Source organism: Diorhabda sublineata, chromosome 1 (genome assembly GCF_026230105.1).
Source record: "Diorhabda sublineata isolate icDioSubl1.1 chromosome 1, icDioSubl1.1, whole genome shotgun sequence".
NCBI classification, from domain to species: Eukaryota; Metazoa; Arthropoda; class Insecta; order Coleoptera; family Chrysomelidae; genus Diorhabda; species Diorhabda sublineata.
In genome coordinates this window covers 21,748,437-21,770,572 of record NC_079474.1, presented here as the reverse complement: position 1 = coordinate 21,770,572, position 22,136 = coordinate 21,748,437, and the positions used below count along the sequence as shown (strand labels likewise).

The 22,136-nt window shown below is 31.2% G+C and overlaps 1 protein-coding gene across 6 annotated transcripts in view; it reads left to right on the top strand.

The window, feature by feature from the left end:
- The window catches only part of LOC130445631 (uncharacterized), a 185,852-nt gene that overhangs the window by 126,943 nt on the left and 36,773 nt on the right, over positions 1-22,136 (top strand). For all 6 annotated transcript variants that reach the window (XM_056781420.1, XM_056781377.1, XM_056781401.1 and 3 more), the window contains exons 2-3: positions 5,805-6,001; positions 17,351-17,599. In XM_056781420.1, the coding sequence (XP_056637398.1) occupies positions 5,805-6,001; positions 17,351-17,599 (446 nt within the window). The remainder of the gene's footprint in view (positions 1-5,804; positions 6,002-17,350; positions 17,600-22,136) is intronic.

Here is a 22,136-nt window from a genome sequence, read left to right as displayed (position 1 = left end):
TATTGGAATGTATAACTGCGTCGATATTATATACATATTTTTTACATCGAATATTAATAACTTACGTTTTTCTGTATAATATTTAGCTTACATTTGAGCTCTGAACTGCCTACGATCCTCCCCGGCTAATTCGTGCTTCATTTGTTCGCTTTAAAGCTAAATATGCATGATAAAAGATTTTGCAGTATTTGCCATTGTTTTACGAGTTTCACGAACGAATTGACTGATGGTTCTTGATTCACCTGTCTTTCTAGAATCTAAAATGCCTATTTTACGAAGGATTTGTTTCGCTGAATGAAGAGCGATTGCTTTGAAGTCGATTTTTGAGCACTGCTAGATGTCGGATTTATGAAATTTCGGACAATTTTTAAGACTCATTTCAATACATTCCTGATAACTTGGTGTGTAAGTTTATAACGGAATTTTTGAGGTTCATTTTTGAGTACTTCAATGCGTTGGATTTATTTGAAATTTCGCACACTCATTAAGGAGCGATAACAATAATATAGTCTCATAAATTCGTACTGTTATCATGATTAGCTTGAAATGTATGTATGTGTAGTGGAATGTTTGGAGGCGATTTTTGAGCACTTCAATACGTCGGATTTATTTGATATTTAACACACTTATCAAGGATAGATTACAATATATAGTTTCATAAATTTGTACCATCCTCCTCATCAAAGGAAGATAGCACGCGATTTACCCAGTTTTTATATAAAAAAATACCTAACAGCTTTGGAAACTAAAAAAATGTCCCATCAGCAAACCAAACTAAAAACGAGAAAGTAATTTTTTAAAACTTAATATAAAGGTAGGGGGGTTAATAAACGATATTATTTCAATTTAACAAAATTATAATATAATTTCATGATGGACACAAGAGACTATGCTTATTTTGCTTTTTTTAGTTTTTTCTACTGTGAATCATTTTTTTCTCTGTTTAACGGACGATTCATGCTTCACCAATTCGGCTAAAAGATAATTATATGCTGAACACGTCGTGTTGTTTTAGTTTTATTCTCGGAGATTTTGAATATTTCCAAAATGAGTGTTGACACACATCAACGTTATGTCTGAATTGAAAATTGATACCAGGGACTATTCCAAAATATATAGGACGTACCCATCTTAACGAAGTCAAATGATTGTTCATATCAATACACTTACCAAGTTATTTTTTCATGATGAAGAATTCTAATATACTACTCATGATATAGATAACAAATTAAATTAGAAATTGTACAGCAAAGGTAGATTGCTATTTGAAAAGTCTGTCTATTGTAGTTTGTCACGAATCTTTAGTATATAATATAATTTGTCAATGAATTATTCACTTGCTTTTATAAGCCAACGTTTATTGGTTGTAAAATTGGTTTGTTGAATTTTATACAAAGAACATTCACCTAATTTTATCGTGTAACGCTTTGTATAAACGAATTTAAATTTTTGTTGATTTAAAAACAACGAAATTACACAGCTAGATGCGTAGAACCGTACAGTAAATACTGTTGAACTCTACTATAATTTATAGGTACAAATAACAAAAATAACGAACAGTTTTTAGAAATGATTTTTTTTTTGGTTTTATTTTTATCAAAAATGTAAAGAGATAAGTTCGTTATGAATTAAAAATTTGTTATTAATTCGATATTGAAATATAATTGAACTAGCAAATGAAGAGAACGTTTTCCGTTTAACCATTTTTTTCTTCTATAGTTTTCAGGATCCCAAATACTTACATTCTTCTCTAATATCTACTGTGGGAAGAACGCAGGCCAGGATTTTGCTTTCATTTATCAATTTTTTAAAAACATTTAAAGGAAATTTTTTGTCTATACTCAAAAATATTTAAACAAATAAAAAATGTCAAAAAATTCCAAAAAATTCCAGTAGTCCTGCGTGCTCGAAATTGGTCTTGCGTAAATCTTACATTACTAGGTTTGGTTTTGGGTAAGTCTTGCACTGCTTGGTCTTGGTCTTACAGATCTAAAGATGGTCATAGTTTTGGTTTTGCATTTTATATAGTGTGACAATGGTCGATTACTCCGGTATTATGAAAATTATTCAAAAACATGGAAAATATGTTGATATCTACAGGATTACTCACAGCTGCATGACAAAGCAAATATATGCTTTTTAAGTTATACACCTGTATATTTCTTCAGATTCAGATTTACCAAATTATTTATCGTATAGTAAAACATTGTGACCAATTTTATATCGAAATTGCTACGAAATTAATAAGAATATATGAATCACTAGCATATGAATTATTATAACTGACAATTATTGTTTTCAAATTAAACCTTTGGTAGACAGGCTGAGCTTAACAGTGAAAATATGATTTAAAAAATTCTTTCGAATGGTTTTGCATATATTCTTTTAAATTGCATTTGCTTTGTACTTTCAAGTTTGAGAATCATTCATAACTAATCAGACAACAAAATAGATATTTTGCAAAGTACAGCCCTGATACTCCAACCTTGTTGGTTCTGAATGTGTTCATATTCAACTTTTAACAGAAGATACTAGAACTTCCATTACGTCTGTAAATAAATACTACTTTTGAAAAAATGCTGGTAAAATGCAAAAAAATCATCTATTGCACATCTGTTTATACTAAATTATTATGACATAAAAAGACGTACAATTTTCATTTTATTCACAGTAAGTATGAACCTGGTTAATTTCTTGAATGATATTGACATAACCCACTCATACAATATAATTGTGGAACGGATTCTGGATATTCACAACACTTTTTTCACCAGGTGCATCCAAAAATATTTATATACAGTTGCAAATATAAATAATTTGAATTCATAGTTGCTGTAAGTTATGTATTGAAGTAGACATAAAATCGAGATCATTTATTTGAGAAAATTATCTGAAGAGGTCTAAAAGATGAAAAATCTACCTATCTGAACAAACTTATAATAATTTCGATCAGCAACACAAAAGTACTTGAAGTAAATTGTGTACCTTCGGTTCTGACGACGATAATTTGCGTATCAAAACACATGTCAGATTGTGTAATGTAATTTTGTATGTTGGTGTGGTCTTAGCAGTAAATAGTGTGTTAAATATGCATCGTTTAAAGATTCCCGTAACTCTAGGAGTAACTGTTTTAATATATGGTTAAAAAAGGTGAACTATTATTATTGTATTCAATTTTTTACTCCTTAGACCTTTATAAAAATTTGACGTTTGGACCTACTTCGGTCATGAATACATAGACCACCTACATCGTGAATATCAAAATAAAAATAAAATCAATATAGAAATCTATTAATTTTTCCCTATTGGTAGCTTTTTTGTTCCTATGTATGTGAACCATATCTAAAAATTCTATTTTCCGTGTATTCAAATCAGTTTTAAGAATTTTTGAAAGTTTATGCAGTTTTATTCCTTTTTATCGTTTCGGTGACCTTTTAATCTATTTTCTAAATATCGAGATGTCTACTCTATGTAAACAGCGTCATGATCATTACAAGGTCCTTGATATATAATATTACTCCTTTTGTTTTAGGGTGATATGACAATATATCATTATTGAAATGCTCGGAATATTTATAAAAAACAGTAGTTTATTTTTTCGGATTTTCTAAATGAAATTCTCATGGATTGATTAACAATTTCTTTTTTAGAAGTCTGAAACATTATTTGACTCATCGTAAAAATTGTATTAACCAACCAAGAATTCTTGAAATACCTATGTATTATGAAGCGTAAGCATTGGCTTTGTTCCAAAACAGAATTGAGTCATATTTCCGACGAATCAGAAGTATACATTCTTATGTTAGTACTTCATATTTTTGCCACATTGGTATCAAATTAACCTTTATGTCGATTGACACCATAGCTCCGAATAGTTGTATATAAATTGAACAGGCCATGAATAATGGAATGTTATAGTTAATGAAAATGGTATTAAAATGTTTTCTATAATAGAATATGGGATCCATTAAGAAGTACCAAAAACCGATAATATTTTTACAAAATCTCTATCAAAAAATTATTTTTATTAGAATCATTAGAACATACTATTAGAAATATGAAGCTATGCTGCGCTTCTGCCAACGCCCAGATTGATAGCATCTGTACAACAGAAAAAGTAGTATGTTTGCTTGATGCTAATCTGAAATTTCTATATAATGTGAATTTCGGCCCACATACGGTGTTGATCCTCCTACAACCCAGAACGTAAGAAGATGGTATAAGCAATTTATTAATGCACGTATCTCTGTTAAGACTAATCATCAGGTCGAATTCGTGTGTCAAATGAAGGCGAGAAGCACTGTTTATATCCCCTCTTTCAACAAAATTGGTTGAACTGAAAAACCGTATAAGAGCAGCTATCGATTTCGAATAGATAAATGCAGTGTATCTAAAAAGGTTCAAAGGGGCTACATTGAGCACCTGTAAATAGTAGTTGGAAAACTTTATTATTTAAACTTTACTTACCTATCCGCAACCTCTTCTGCCATAGGTGTAGAGGTGATATTTCTTCTCCATTTAATCCTATCTTTTACTTCGTGTTTAGCTCGTCTCCAGTTTAGTTCTCTTTTTGCCAGATTTTTTCTTATATCTTTATTCCATTTTCTTGTAAACCTTCTTTTTGTTTGTTTCGGTTCCCCATATCATTTTTACTATTTTGTCATCTTTCATTCTCACTATTTGTCCAAACCATAACAATTGTTGTTGGATTTTTGGAACTGCACTCCCCACATTTGAAATTTAAACTTTAAGGTCCTTATAAATATGATTTAGGGAAGTATCAGCCTGCAAAATTCCCAAATCTCGTCTTGAATATTTTGCTCGACAAAGGTTGGTTACCTTATGGATTTTCAAGGTGGATGGGATCTCATATTTTTGAAAATATGCATTGAGTAGAGCTAATATAAGTAGAGGAAAATATCCTCTCATTTTTTGGAATTGTTGGTTTTCTGATCGAGAAAGTGAAGCTTTTGAATCAGAATAAACTCACTATAAAAATACATTAATAAACGCAAACTTCAATGATACTATAATTTATACCAGTTCAACTTTGGACCCTGTTGGTGTTTTTATTAGGTAATATAATAATGATTTTTTCGAAATCTTCCACACACAATTAATTTTAATGAATTAGTATAAATCAAAATGAAAAATATTGGCAATTTCTAATATTAATATTTATTTTAGCAACAATATTATCCGGTAATATTGTTGATCAGAAACATAGAATTTATTGTAATACATAAATCTGTTGATATTTTAATAAATTGGACTTGCTCATATTAGATTGCATATATGTAATACTCCTATATGGACAGTTGGTATGGGTTCGACATCCCTACGTTACGGTACCGACAACAATAATTTTCTCTGTCATTCTAGTCACTTTATATATACTGCACATGCTTCATGCGCCCAAAAGATGCGCAGAACTAACTGAAGTGCTCGGAGGAGAGAGAGAACGATACACTATTTGCCTCACTTAGTCGGAATACCTTCCACTTATAGGAACAGTCCATATAGAAATATTACATATGTTAGATTGACTATATCGATTAAGAAAAAACCTTATCAAAGTATGTATGCCAAAGAATGTATGAAATTTAAATAAATTAACAGAATCAATGATCACTACTATTTATTTATCAAATTGGACATATTTTAACAGCTTACTTTCATTCTGATTATATAATTTTTATGAGAAGAACACGAATGAAATAATCAAATTATAGAGTTTATTCAAATACCAATTTCTATGAAAACATGACTTTTGAACATTTGGCTAATTCAATTCATTGTTTCAGGCCTAACGAGATCTCAGGCAGTGCTGGATCAGCCATCGGTAGCAGTAAACTACGCTGCCCCGCCCCCATATCTCGTCTTCGCGTCGAAAAAATCGAAGGAGGTCTCATGGTGGCGGGTGTCGTTGTAGCTGCCAATTGTCAAATTATTTTGCCAATTTTTGGATTTCTTTTTTTACTAGTTGGTTGTGTTTTAACAGGTGAGTTGACAACTCTATATGAGTTCTATTGGTTAGAATAAATATTGTACTTCCACAGTCATTGTACCATCTTGAAATCAGACGTGGGTAAATAAATGTACGTCTTTATTTCCTCGTGTTTTTTAGTCAACATTTCAAGAAATTGATCTACATATTGGCTATATAATGAAATATTTAACAAACCTTTTTAGTTTTGGTTATTTTATAGGAAAGTAAAATACTTTGCATTCACAAAGTTTTGTAAACAATATATGTCAAACTCAATTCTAATGCCTTGTTGAGGTGCTCACTATTAATTGTTTCTAAATTGCTTCTAATTTTCTCTGTATGCTACCAAATTTTGAAACAAATTCAGTGTCTTTCCTCTTCATTTATCATAGTAATGGACATCTAGAGAATATTGATTTTATGTTTGAAACCATGGTCGTCTATTTTACGCACCTGTGTTATATTATTTTGTAGTACTCGCTTACATGCCAAATTCTATCAGAATGTACTGCCTTAAGATTTACTTTCTTTTACACGGTACAGTGAAAATTTGACCCCACGACACCACTAAAATAAGCATTGATACATGTTGGTTTCACTGTCGACAGATTTGCCATAATAATTTAAACAAATCCAAGCCACGATGGAAACTACTCGATATCTGTTGTTATGTTATAGAGCAGATGAGAAACTTTTTTGAGGATCTTTGAGATTTTTTTCCATTGTGCCAATTATTCAGTAAATTGGCCACGATAAGCACGGACGATGCGCGGCGTTCGCGTCTCTGAGGCAAGGCCGAACACTGTGGCAGGGGCGGTAGTTTTGTCACTACACTTTAAAATAAATAAATAAGTTGAAAAATTATAAAATGATAACAAATATTATTTCCAAGCTGTTATTTTGAATTTGCTTAGTTGATGTGTTCTGTGATCTGAAATAATTTATTCGGAAATTATATATTGCAATACTGAACTAGATTAGTTCATGTTTTATTGAGATCTCAAATAAAATAATAATATTATGAATACTCATTCCTTCTTCTATATCCTTTTTCATAAAGCATGGACGGTAAACCACTGTGTTTGATTTGTAATCAAACAGTTGCTGTCTGTAAGTTTAATTTGAAGAGACACTATGGTACGAATCATAAGTCAAAATTCGATTGTTATACTGAAAAAAAAAAAAAAATTGTGTGTGTGTGTCAGCTCCGACGCACAACTGGAGTTTACTCCTTAAGTTCGATAGTCTAACCAGACGCAAAAAGAGTTTATTTAACTTAAAAAAGATTGGTTGATTGCCAGAATATTTTGGGCTTCCTTCATTAATTTTTTTTAATCTGTAAGCTCGCTGTCTCTCGGCTGGAGTTTTTGGAGGTTGCGATGTTTTCGTAGTAAAAAAATATTAAAAAAAATTAGAAAATTTATAAATGCATAATTATAAAAATTTTAACCGACTTTAAGAAAATTGATGAAAAAAGGTTTTTATAAACATTTTTTTTAAATTATTATAATTAATTTTTTATTTAAAATATAATATTATCTTAATAATTACCAAAAATGGTTATAAAAAGATAATTATGTCACTAAATCTTTTACATACAATAATAAATAGTACATGAAAATTATTTAAATAAGCTAAAAAATAAATTTTCGAAAGAAAATTATATAAAAACATTATAATGAAAAAATATTGTCGATTTTTCTGATAATATTATCGAATTATTGACTACAGTTGTTAATATTTAAAAATTATTTATAAAATAAATCATAATAACGTGGAAGAATTCATAGACATCGACAAAAAAATTAATTTTTGGTTAGGTTGGAAATTTTCTATTTTATGTGGATGCGCTCGATAATTCATATTGGGTTGATTATCTACTTTTATGTGTTGTTTTTAAATATATATTTATATGAACTACATCGATAATTATTAAAATATTTAATAAATACAAATTGCACATGCTCATACATATAAAACATGAATTATATCGTACCTTGCAACCACGTGTTTGTTAGATGTTCCGGCAATATCATCTACACCTCTTTCTGCCATAGTTATTTGAAAATACTTTCAGTTCACTTTAGCGGAACACAATGATAAAAATTAAAACGTCACAATGACAGCAATATAAGTATGTCGACACCGACAAATTAGAAAGTTGCGCACCATAGGATGCGCACCAAAAACGTAACGAGGTCATTCATCGATAGATTTTACTCCTCACATTTTTCTCATACCGGGCCCCTTATATATGCAAATCGATTCTTAAGGAGTAAACTCCAATAAGAATCGACACATTATCATGTTTAAAATCTAAACTTCGAGGTCAACAATCGATGTTTACTAAAGCTAATTCAGAGAGCGAAGATGCCCAGAAATCAAGTTTTATTATTTCATTAGAAATCGCGGAAACATCAAAACCTTTCACTGATGGTGATTTTATTAAAGAAAGTTGAAAGTTGCCGATGTTTTATTTTCATCTCAAAAGTCAATAATTAAAAATTTTTCGCTCTCAAGAAACACTGTTGCTTCAAGAATAAATGATTTATCTCAAAATTTAGTTCTTCAACTGAAGGAGAAAATTAAGTAATTTACAAACTTTTCAATGGCTGTTGACGAGAGCTCTGATACTGTTGATGCAGCTCAATTTGCTGTTTTTATACGAGCCATTAACAGTAACTTTGAAATAACCGAAGAACTATTAAAGTGCGTTAAAGGGCACTACAATAGCAAATTATATTTATTCTGCAATTTAGCAATTTAGCAGAATATGAACTCGACAGTTTTTTTATTCGTGTATAGCTGTAGATGTACTGATATGAAAGAAATTATAAGCATTATTAGAAGAAAATTCATTAAATTATTAAAATGTGTCTTTTCCCTAAAATGTCACTCAAAATTTTTTAAACGCAGCATGTAACATCGATTTAGTATCTTCAAGAGTAACTACAATAAACGCAAACACAACAATCGATGAAGTCTTTGCAAAATTAAGTGCTAACAAAATTGACACTTTTATTCATGTTTTAATTATTCATATTTTTGATAGATAGGATAAATACATGCCAACTTTAAACGGCCCATACCTAGATTATAAGGACTGTTTTTCCAGGATGCAAAAATTCGTATATACTTGTTAAATGCAACATCCTGTTTTTACATGACGATTTGAAGGCTTTTCGGTGCCATACGTGTTTGGAGACAATGCGATTTGACACTTTTGACAGATATGTGAAATTTCACATTTTTCATGTCATATTTTTCGCCTTCGTAAATTAGCGTGGAAGCCATCACATCTATTTTGTCTCTGACCATTTTAAAATTTAAAATAGTTTTTTTCTGTTTTCCAAGACCACTTTGAACCCTGTATTGATATATTTTTGAAAAAATATTATTGAAATTTCATTAAAAACAACTTTCTATTTTCCATATTAACGGAGATAAATGGTATGTGTAAATATTTTATGATTCACCCTGAAGAAGTTATTTTAGCACTAAACTAATTATTTCGTGCTGTAGCGTAACTTCTCAGACCTGTGTAATGTACCAATTAATGCTTAATTTTAATAAAATCTACCTAAAAAGTATTGAACACTTTGAAACCGCTGATGGTAATTTAAATAAAATAACTGGAAAAACATACCTTTACTCGTATGACTGAATACGGCAACCAAACAAAATTTCTTAGCTGGCCCATGTGAAAAACGCTGCATTATGTGGTTTTTGACAGAAGAAGTGAATTCATTTGTAGCTGAAATATTAGATAACAGATTATCAATCCTATTACCTCCCCGAAGTTATAAAGTTTGGAAAGTCGACTGAAGTTCTCTCATTTTATCAGAGAAACCATTATCGATTTGCGTTGAGTAATTCATTTGTTTCTATGCATATTATATCTAGAAATCTTTATAATAATAATGAAACAACATGTATTTATTCAAAGAATGTTTCATTACTCTCACTTTGTCTACTAAAAATTAGGTTAGTGATCATGACGGCTTTTTGAGCCTTTTTATACTTAGTTAGAAGAGAACAAATGTCTATAGTAATAATATGTAGGATTGTTGTACTTGTGGATAAAAATAGCATACACTTCCGATTGGCACATAAACAAAAATTTGTTACATATTAAATATAGAAACTCGTTAATATGAAAAAATTTATATAAATATACTTAAATATACGTCAACTAACAGCTGATATTGTGATTATAGTTTCAAAATTCAAATAGACCAAGGAGAAATTACAATTTTCGGACAAAATAACTGTACCAAGTTGATGGTATTTTACGAATATTTATAATTATAATTATGGCTTTATTGTTTTTGAAAATATTCTCATTTAAGAACAATACACTGCGTTTGAACCAAATGTCAAAATATTTTTCTATTACGATTGAGATAACTCCAAAACATGTAATTTGAACGCATCAATCGGTTCTTCACGCGTAGAAAAATGTTGACGTCGCAATTTATTTTTGATTTGCGGGAAAAGAAGAAATCATTGGGTGCCAAACAAGAACTGTATGGCGGATGCCCCATCAATTCAATGCTTTGACTGACAAAAACGTTTATGTTTGAACTGTGTCAGACCTTAGATTGTCGTGGTGGCGAATGATTCGTCTTCTTATTTTTTCGCTGGCGTACTATTTATAATTGACAGTTCTACGTTGCTACAATGGAACGCGAGGCGACATGTCTAGTTATTCCAAAAAATCATGCGACCTTTTGCTTCGAAGTGCATCGTGCGCGAACAACTTTTGTTTGATGTGGCTCATCTTGAAAGACCCATAATGTCAATAATTGTTTAGTTTCGAGTTCATATGCAAAAGATCCATTATTCGCCGCCTGTCACGATTTTATAAACGTATTCTGAAGCACCGAGATCGAATTTTGTCAGCATTTCCTTGGACTAGTCACCACGAGGTTTGTTGAGCGATCGTCAAATTATACACGAACAAATTTTTTTGACATGTCCGTATGTCACATGACGATCTTGCAATACCAGTTTAAACACAGCATCGATGTTTTCTGGCACAACATGCCATTTTGGACGACCTTACGAAATTTAACCTGTAGATAAGTTTTAATTCCTTGTTTGACCAAAATTAATATTTCTGTAAACATCTCAAATAGCATTCGTATAACAACACGTTCTGAATACGTTGACAATTAAAAAAGCCAAACTTTATGACGGCAATGTCAGATTTGACATATTCACATCAGTGTAGCAACCACCATATTCCAAATTTTTCATTAATCGATATTCGTCAATCGTTTCCGTCCAGTTAAATATTCCAACTAATTGGTGTATGAAATTTATACTTGAATATGACCATTGTGTCAGGCAAGTGATGAAGAATTTCAAGGGAGAATCCTAATCTTTTTTCCATCATCCACGGCAAAACAAATTCGTGAAAAACGTTTGTAATATAATCATTGTGGTTTATAGAATAATATTGTATCGCACTCTTTTAGGTCAAGATTTTTCAAAAAGAATGTAGATAGTTACTCTGAATCTTGAGACATGGAATCTTAAATTCTCAGTTGATTAAAAAGAATAATCATTGTCATTTTTAGCCATGATCCAACAGTAGAATCCAAAATATAGCGTGGAAAGCCTTTTTCTCTTAGTTCTTTCAAGATGCGCGTCGCTTTTACTTTCACAACTTCAACAGGCTCAAATCTTGTTCATTTTAATGAAGATTTGACTGGCTGATCTAACACTGGGATGTTGCCTTTCCTACTATGGATGCCAGTCTTTGGGTTGAGGATTGTGAAGATGTAGCACAATAAACAAAGTTTGATAATTATTTAAACTTACTCTATATAAATCATCAAAACAATATACAATAATATATATACAAAGCGTAAAACTAAACTAAGTCGTGCATGCCGAAATCTCAAGGAGCAGCGTAACTCGCAGGAAACGGCTACACTAGTTTCCCTACAGAGGCGGTAGACATCGCATTCGAAAGAATAGGTTTCAGTCTAAACATCTGACAGTCACTAACCTTTGGTGTATGCGTACTTTTTCTGTAGCGGCGGTAATCTCGTTACCTAACGTCATACCTTGTAATAGTTTATGTTTTCTGCAAAGTTTAATTTCAGTTTTAAACATACTAGGTTTATTTAGACGATGTAGCTCTGATCAGCATAAAAAATAACATCTTCGAAAGTTCTTTATAACGATCTCAATATATTTTTTAACATTGAAATAAAATTTTTGTTGCGAAAATGGTTGCTGTGATATTAGATTTGACTTCTTTATCAAAGGCATTAATTATTTAATAGGATTTTCCAGGGGAAGGCTAAATTTGAGAGGGTTGCTGTCTTCTGAGAATGTATGGTTCCCATGCTGTTGAATGAAAATTTGTTTATTTTATTCGTATAATTATCTACCTATATAAATGCATAAATATCTATTAAAAGAAAGTGTTCGTTTTTAATGACTCAAAGTTATATAATGTACGCATTTACTTGCTTGGCTAGACAACAATAAATGATTATTTTTGTTTCTTAAGCCAAGTTCCCAGAATTTTTATTGTATAATTTTGATGGTATGATGAATGCTTCCCAAATTTTTATATTTTTCTGTTATTTTATGAATTTATTTTGTAGGTCAAATCTGCACAAAACAATATTAAAATATTTTTTATTAGTTATCAATGATATTGCTGTAATTTTTCCGATGTGCTTCTATTAGATAATGAATTTGGTGTTAGAGAATGTTTTATTCAGTTTACTCCTATTTTATTTTTCATTACTCCCAATATGCCTTAAGTCTAAAGATTACACTTCAAAGATCAGGAGAAGTTTTACTATCAAAAAAGTTGTTCCTCGATATTGTTACCTAAACTCAACAAATTATTTTCCTTTGCAACTTTTTTATTAGAATATAGGTATTTACACTCCACCTTTTGTATATTTTTGAAATCAGATTCTGTTTGCTTTGTGTTCTTGTCTTCATTTTAAAATAATTTTGAATACATCAAAAGATAAGCTTGTTTCAATACATCAACATCATTTGAGGGACAAATTCTTTCAATTACTGCGAAATAATTATAATTGCACTTAATCCAATAAGATCTTTGGTAGAAATACTTTATTAATTTCACTGCAATTGATAATTACAATATTACCACTCATTCTTTCAGATAAATTATCTCCAATTTAATTAGGCCTTCCTGATTTCGGTTTTCAAAATCTTTGGTAAAAATATTTTCAGATTGGTTAAACTATGTTTCTCACTTCAATGTTCCATTATAAATTGGAGGAAATATATGAGTCACACTGGTTTTCAATTGCTTATTTTTTCTTTCAAATTCGATTGAGTGAAAACACACTTTTGGCAATCTATTTGTCTGTATTATAAATTATTTTTAATCTGATTCAACATAAATGTTATTTCTTTTCATAAAACCAACAATACGAGTTTTAATGAAGTCTTATCTCTTTGTCTCATTGATAAAATAATAAGTCTCTTATAAAGTTTTGTCTTTAGGGTAGATAAAACTCATTAGCTGCAGAGAAAGCAATTTATCTAGGAGAAGGCACTCCTATCTAAAACCCTGGCCCTCCAGGTTGGGGGTTGAGGCGTCGGGCCAACCCCTCGATACTCGTAAAAACGAATAAAGGTTAAAAATCCTAGTCAAAAGCCTCGGAATAGGAAAAGTAAAAAATTAAGACGACCAAAGCAACGGAAACGGAAAATGAATTTAGGAACATAGAACGTACAAGGCCTCTCTACCAAAATCAATGAAGTTCTACGAGAAATAAGACAACTAAATATGGATATAGTGGTGCTAACGGAAACAAAGAAGAAAGGACAAGGTTCAGAAAATTTGGGTCATTATGATCACTACTATTCGGGAGCACTACTAAGGACAAACGAGCTCAGAAAGGAGTATCTATATTAATTAAGAAAAGTTTAAGAAAATACGTGTCATCGTGGGAAGCAGTCAATCAACGAATTATCAAAATAAATATAGCTATTTGCGGAAACAAAACGACAGTCATAGGAACATATGGGGTAAATGAAGACGACACAGTAAATAACAAAGATGACTATTTTGAATGTTTGTCCGAAGAAATTTCTAAAGTAGGCACCTCAAGAGAGGTAATTATCCTAGAAGACCTAAATGCAAGAACAGGCAAGAAAATAGACGATCAGATAGTAGGAAGATTCGGGGAAGAAGTAACAAATGATAATGGAAACAGACTTATTACATTATGCCAACAAAATACATTAAAAATACTGAATGGCTTCTTCCAACACAAAATGATACATAAAAACACATGGGTACAGCATACACGGGACTTAAGATCTATTATATATATAATAATGAGACAAAACACAAAAATTAGAAAACAGGATGTTAAAGTACAAAGAGGGGCAAACTGTGACCTCGACCACTTCTTACTTAGAACAAAAATTTTACCTTTCATGCAGATGAATAAAATAGAAAAACAGCAACAAGAAAAAGCATTTGAAATAAAAATTAATAGATTCAATTTAAATAGCTTAAAAAAAGAAAGTGTAAAGAACTTATATCAAAAATGTCTAGATGGGAAACTGGTACAGGAAAATTTTGACAATCCGGAACAACACTACAGCTTTATCAAAAGAAGCATGATTGCTGCAGCGGAAGAAGCCTTGGGAAGATCCGATAACACTAGAAGACCAAGAACGTACTGGTGGGACAAGGAAATTGAGGATCTCATAAACGATAAGAAAGTAAAGTTCTCCAAGTTTCTATGCACGAAAAATGATAATGATAAAAGAAATTTTAAAGAAGCACAGACAAAAGTAAGAAAAGTTATAACAAAAAAGAAAAACGAGACATGGGAAAAGACCTGCACTCAAATAAACACATACCTAGGAGGCAGCAGAAACACAGAAAGTTGGAAAACCTTAAAATCTCCTCGAGAAGATAGATCAAATAATCTTATATCGTCAACAACATTAGAAAAATGGGGTGAGTACTTCTCTAAATTGTTTACAGAAACAAGACCAGAGTTCAAAAATCAAAGACAGGACAATATAAACATAATCACATCTCCGCTTAAAATTACAATTAAAGAAGTAAAAGACGTTTGTCAGTCACTAAAGAATCGAAAATCTCCAGGTCCGGGTCAAATAGCACCAGAGTTAATTAAAAATGGCACTGAAAAACTTTTTTCTCATCTGCAAATGCTTTTCCAGAAGTGTATAAATGGTGAAGCGCTACCCCAAGAGTGGAAAACATCTTATATGACTACCGTATATAAAAAAGGGGGCAGAGAAAATTGCGACAACTACCGGGGACTTACAGTGCTGTATACAATATCCAGAATTTATGGAAAAATCATAAAAAATAAAATCGAACAGGAATATTGCAACATGGAGGCAGAAGAACAGGCAGTCTTCAGAGCGGGAAGGTCGACTATTGATCATTTATTTACGATTTCGCGAATAATTGATAAGAAAACCGCCAAAAATCAAGAACTCCACCTTTTGTATGTTGACCTTAAAAAAGCATATGACAGCGTACCGCAAACAAAACTATGGGATGCCTTGGAAAGAACAAATATAAATGCGGCCGTAATAAAAGCAGTACAAAAGCTTTATGAAAACAGTAAATCGCAAGTAAAAATAGGAAACAAGGTCTCAAAAGGATTCTCCATCAATAAGGGGTTAAAACAAGGATGCTGTCTGTCGCCCACACTCTTCAAGATATACCTGGAACACGCACTAGCACACTGGAAAAGGAAATGTAAGAACATGGGCATTCCACTAATCGATTCCACACTATATACCCTGTGTTTTGCAGATGACCAACTAATCTTGGCACAGGACTACGAAGACTTAGAATATATGACAAGAAAGCTAGTAGAGGAATACAGGAAATGGGGTCTAGAAGTAAATTTTAGTAAAACGGAATATATGTGTATTGGAAGAGAACAACAAAATTTAATACTTGAAGAAACACAACAAAAAATAAGTCATTGTACAAAATACAAATACCTAGGCATGATCATCACTAATGATGGAAGTTTAGATGAAGCAATAGCACAAAGAAATAACCAAGGAAGACAAGCAATAAGACAACTAAATAGTGTATTGTGGGACAAACAAATATCCAAGGAAAACAAACATCGAATATACAATAGCATAATAAAAAGTATAACAACATATAGTAGCGAAGTCTGGCCTCTAAAAGAAAAAACAGTCAAAATGCTTGAAGCCACAGAAATGGATTATTGGAGACGCGCGGCAGGAATATCAAGACTGGAAAAAATAAGAAACGACAGAATCAGGGAGATCATGAAGGTGCAACATACGATTACGGAAGACATTAGGGTGAATCAGTTAAGATGGTACGGACATGTCCAAACAATGCCTGAAGACCGCATACCCAAACAAATTTCAAATTGGGCACCACAAGGAAGAAGAAAAAGAGGAAGACCAAGATTAAACTGGAGAGAAGGTATCGAGAAGTTTAGTCTTGCAACCTTCACTTTCGTCTCGTCTCGCATTTCACAGTAAAACGTAGTATCTACAATTTAAAAACATCAAAATAAATTACAGTACCCGTTTCCCCGGTACAGGACTCTCTCGTCCCTCTGTACGTTTTCAATTCTGCACGTAGGAATATGTTATGTACGAGACTGGTAACGAGACTAATGAAACTCTCGTCTCATCCCGAGTATCGGCGCGATAACTAGACGCGATATTCTCGTACCATCTGATAATGCGTTTAATAATGTTGCCATGAAAGATCTATTACTGACGAAAAATTATTCCGTGAGGAGCGTATTTTGACGACTTCATTACCTCTTACTTCTATCTGTGTTGGCTGTCCGATAACCACATATAGAAAAGAACTGAAGTTTAATGGCAGATAAGAACATCTATTCTAAAAGACTATAGATGGTTTGCCATTGTTTCTCGACAGATGACATGGTGAACTGTTTACTTATGGAAGTTGTCCGGACACAGATTTTAGATAGAGGATCTTTCGACTAGATCACGGCGCCTACTCCACAGTAGTGAATTCGAAAGTAGTGTAAGGGAACCTCGAATAAATAATAATAAATTCAAGAGGCTAATATCTAACCCATATGTTTGAGTATCGTAACTTAACAAAGTTAATAATTGTAAAAAGTTAAATTGAAACGAACGGTAATTAATTTGATTTGAGATTCTTGCTTTTTGTAAGTGAAAAAAGCAACATATTGAAAAATATCTATTGTGTCAAATATAACTAGAATATGATATGAAATTTAATCGCATCAGTTGGCCATAGGGAGAGAATAAATGTCGTTACTTCAGATAGAAACGTATCCTATAAATTTTATCGTATTTATTCTTTTCCAGCTGCATCTTATAGAGGTCCGGGAGAAGATGAAGATGCGGATCGATATGAAGCTCGGATAACATTCACGGGAAATTCCCGTATTCTCGGTCCAGCATGTATTGTTGTGGGTTTTTTTATGCTCGTAGCTGGTTTTGTGCTGTGTGTCTTAACGAAGAGGGCGAGAAGGAGAGAACAGACTATAGGGTTCCATTGTCCCTTGCATGGAGATTTCTATCCACTGAGTCCACTTTCTAGCTCCAGGACAATAGGTAAGTCATAGCCATTTGAATTTACAACTATGTATCTGATTGGGCAATTAGAGACAGCTATATGTTAAAATTACATTTCCTCATACTTCAATAGAATATTATAATTGTGCTAAATATTTCCCCAATACTTGTTACTTGGGTTTTTGAATTGTAACGTATAACTGCAGATTTTATAAATGTTACTGAAGATTAGTTCATAATTAGAATTACGATTTTGGAGTTATATGGGGTTTATGAATGTAACTTGTTAATACTTAGATTTCTCTTCGGAAATTATGATGGTGAATCAAAGTTTTTCTAAACAATTCAGGAAATCTGTATAAATAGCTCAATAATGGAAAGGGTGCACCGTTATTCCAAAATAACATACAATCGTCAAGATCGTATAATTTGTGGTTCCAAAGTGGTTAAAAAATGTTAAAAATTTGTTATGTTAAAAAATTAGTAGGTTTTGCTAATAGTAATTGCATTCAAATGAAATGCTTCTCATTGGGCATTAGTGAAAGCTGTGTAATTAAATAAGTTCACAATTTAACTATTTTCACTGAACAGGAGAGAGAGGTTGCTGTGATGGTAAAGCTTAAGATTGACTTATTATATAAAGCGTAATCAAATGATAGATAAATAGGAAGTTAAGGTTAATCACCACGTGTTTGAGATAATACTACAATTGCAGAAAATATTGGTTCCCAGTCCGGTAAGAATTTATTTTCGATTTTATTAACTAAGTTACAATTTCTTACAATATCACCCAGATAAATCAATTTAATTAGAATGTAATAATACTTTTCCTCTCGATTTCGATGAAATAATTTCTATCTTGTTGAAGCTTTCAAAATATTATTTGAAAGAAATGCTATTATAATAATTTCTAATAGAATGATAATAATAATAATAATAATAATAATAAAAGCGACTTTTTTTTATTCGCCCCATTTGGCCATATATACTTATATCGCGATAAATTCGATATCAAATCTCAAATAGCACAGTTAGTCGAACTCCTTAATTTCGACCACGAGATCGGAGGTTGGATTCCTGATTACATCTACTGAAATTATAAAAACAATTTTGTATGAAGGATTGTGAAAGAAAACATTGCCCTTAAATTGGCCAACTAAAGATTGAAATTAATAATAAGAAATCCTTTTTCGTTATTTAAGATACAATAATTGTCACTCCAAAATCCAATTATTTTTTTTTTTTCATATTAATCTATATTAAAAATAAATTCGATGTATGAATTTTACGCTATTTCTATTGTACGATCTTCTTGGAGAAAACATGCTGATACAAAGAATATGTTTTTACCGGAATGAAAATACCATTTTCACTCATTTGTAATTCACAAGTATCATGTAAGCAAAATTTTGTTTGTAAATTGTTCATATAATTACCAGGGTAACTACTAACATTTTACGTGGTTAGCTCTTAAACTTACAACGCTATAAACTTTTCCATTACTCGCTGTAGAGAACTTCTATTAACTCAAATACCAAAGTCAATAAATATTATAATTTATTATGTTGAATTAATGGAATAAAACACTAAAACAGTCCATTCTAAGGACCATCAAGGATTCTTTATGCGTTGTGTTATTTAAATTGACTAAATTGAAACTTCCTCATTTTTTATTCATTGTAATTGCATTCGCTTTGCAATATTTTATGGTAATCTAATTAGAGTGTAATTCGTAATTACGTAAAATATCAATTTATTTCTCTAGGGATGGAAGTACAAAGGAAAATAAGTAATGAAAGACATATTGTGTCTTCTTTTCACCCAGCACCAAGTTATCTGAGAATTTTCTAATAGTCTACAGATCAGTATCCAATTTATTTAATTTATTTCATGTTCTATCAAGTAACTAGTCCTTCAAGATTCCGGATTTTATTTTATTTCCATTTTACTTATAATAAGAATAATTCACTTTATGACGTCACAATTTTTTTACACGCATTGAAAATTAACACATGTTTGAAAACACTTCGTGTTGTACATTTAAATAATATTAGCTTCAATCCATCGCCAAATATATTGGCGGGTTTTGAACTAATGTCATGGTTATCTATGGAATAAATATTTGGCATATGTCCACATCGGCTTTCAATGAGTGTGTCAAGTAGCACACGATATATACATAGGTACTCGACTGCATTTACATGTTCAACCTTCTGTTGTGTTGATTTTTTATTGAGATTTTTGTTATACCTAATTTTTTTGATACTTACATCAGTTAAAGATTATTGGTGGATACTTTTCTCTCGCAGATTATAGCAGAACATCTTTAGTGAAGGCACATTCTATTAATCCCCTAATTAGTTTGTTTTATCCTATATCTACATCAGTTACTTGTCCTTCAATTCTTCGATGATTTGACTTCGGAATACATTTCTGCCTTTCGTTTCACAATTATGAGTTAATTGACAGCTGATGGATAGCAAATATCAAGATGTTCCAATTTTGTAATTTCGAAATGATCACCCGATTTTACTACCAGAGCTTGTAATTGATTATAGGATTTTTACCAGCCCCTTTCAAGTTGTAACAATTTTACTAAATATCTTCAAAAATATTGATTCTTTAGAAAAACGTTTTACACATAAAATAAAGCTCATAAAAAGCACTAAAGATAAAATTCCATCCCCTTCTTATCTAAATTCATTCTTTTGCTGTTACGACCCAATATATCTCGCATCTGAATTCCAGATTGCTGCATTTGAGCATTTTAGAAGCTTTTGAAATTTTTTAAAAAACTTATCCCACATTGTCTGTAGTAAGACTTGTTTTGGAGTTTACTCCTTAAGAATCGATTTGTATATATAAGGGACCCGGTATGAAAAAAATGTGAGGAGTAAAATCTATCGATGAATGACCTCGTTACGTTTTTGGTGCGCATCCTATGGTGCGCAACTTTCTAATTTGTCAGTGTCGACATACTTATATTGCTCTCATTGTGAAGTTTTAATTTTTATCATTGTGTTCCGCTAAAGTGAACTGAAAGTATTTTCAAATAACTATGGCAGAAAGAGGTGTAGATGATATTGCCGGAACATCTAACAAACACGTGGTTGCAAGGTACGTTATAATTCATGTATTATATGTATGAGCATGTGCAATTTGTATTTATTAAATATTTTAATAATTATCGATGTAGTTCATATAAATATATATTTGAAAACAACACATAAAATTAGATAATCAACCCAATATGAATTATCGAGATTATTGACTATTGTAAAAAGTTTAATGTAAAATATTTCGTCGATTAGTTATAATAAATGTATATGAAATGAATAAATATATATTTATATATGTATATTATTTTCATTAATTAACAAATTTACCCTTTTATACAGTATCAATCTTTTTTAAGTTAAACAAACTCTTTTTGCGTCTGGTTAGACTATCGAACTTGAGGAGTAAACTCCAGTCGTGCGTCGGATCTGACACACACAATTTTTTATAACGGGATCTGATCACATTATACTCAAATTATAGTGACAAATATGGACGTATTTGAAAAGAAATAATTAATATAAGCGATAAAAAAAGTGAACTAATTAGTATTATATATTATTTGATCTATCATTTTATTCCTATATAATTTAAATTGACGTTTGTGTTCACATAATTTGATGTTTTACTCGCGATTTAGTCAAAAGTGAATAATTATTTGTTTTCTGTAGAGTTTTTATTGTATCTTTAATATTACTCATTTATCTTATGAAATATAAAGGAAAAATATATTAAATTTATCACAATTAACGGATTTATAAGGTTTTTGCCCCGGCAGTAGCAATTTCGACCTTCCTCTTGGCTTTTGAAATGTTATTTTAAAATCCTCCTTTTAAAGTTTAATTCATGCGTCTAAATGTTGCACCCGCGATAATGGAATGGAATGGAAGTGCATCAAATGCAGGTGAAGAATCATGGAAACAAGAAGAACGGGATGGAACAAAAGTTGGTTGCGTAAGAATCATATCAATGCAAATGTGTATTATCAGTCATGTATCAATAGTCGCGTCCTAGCAAGAGTAAACGGTCAACTCCGAATGATATAAAACTGTTTATTTTTAAGACAAAATACGATTTTTAGCTTATTTTCGATTATATTTAAGAACTACCTTAGTCGGAAAGGAAAAAACGCTTCGAAAATTAGGTTGAACGTGTATATTAATTATTAAGGGAGAATATTTTGACTATCATTGAAATTGATTTTCATTGAGTGTGGTCAGTCCGATATCTATTTGAATATTTATTTGACTAATGTGCTTCAATGTTTATAATGCAATTAGGAATTGGACATGGATGTAGTATCATGATTATGATAATTTTTTTTTAATATAATGCGATTATTACAGATCACATTTTTTAAATTTCTGGGTATGTTAATCTCTACTTCACCGTTAATTATTATGTTCTAATTTACAGTGTCTTTGTGGCTTAAAAAACAGTAAGATCTCCTAGGCAGACAGGCTGCTTGCCTTTCAAGTTGATACAGGTTACTTGATTTAGTAATACCACAGAAAGTAAT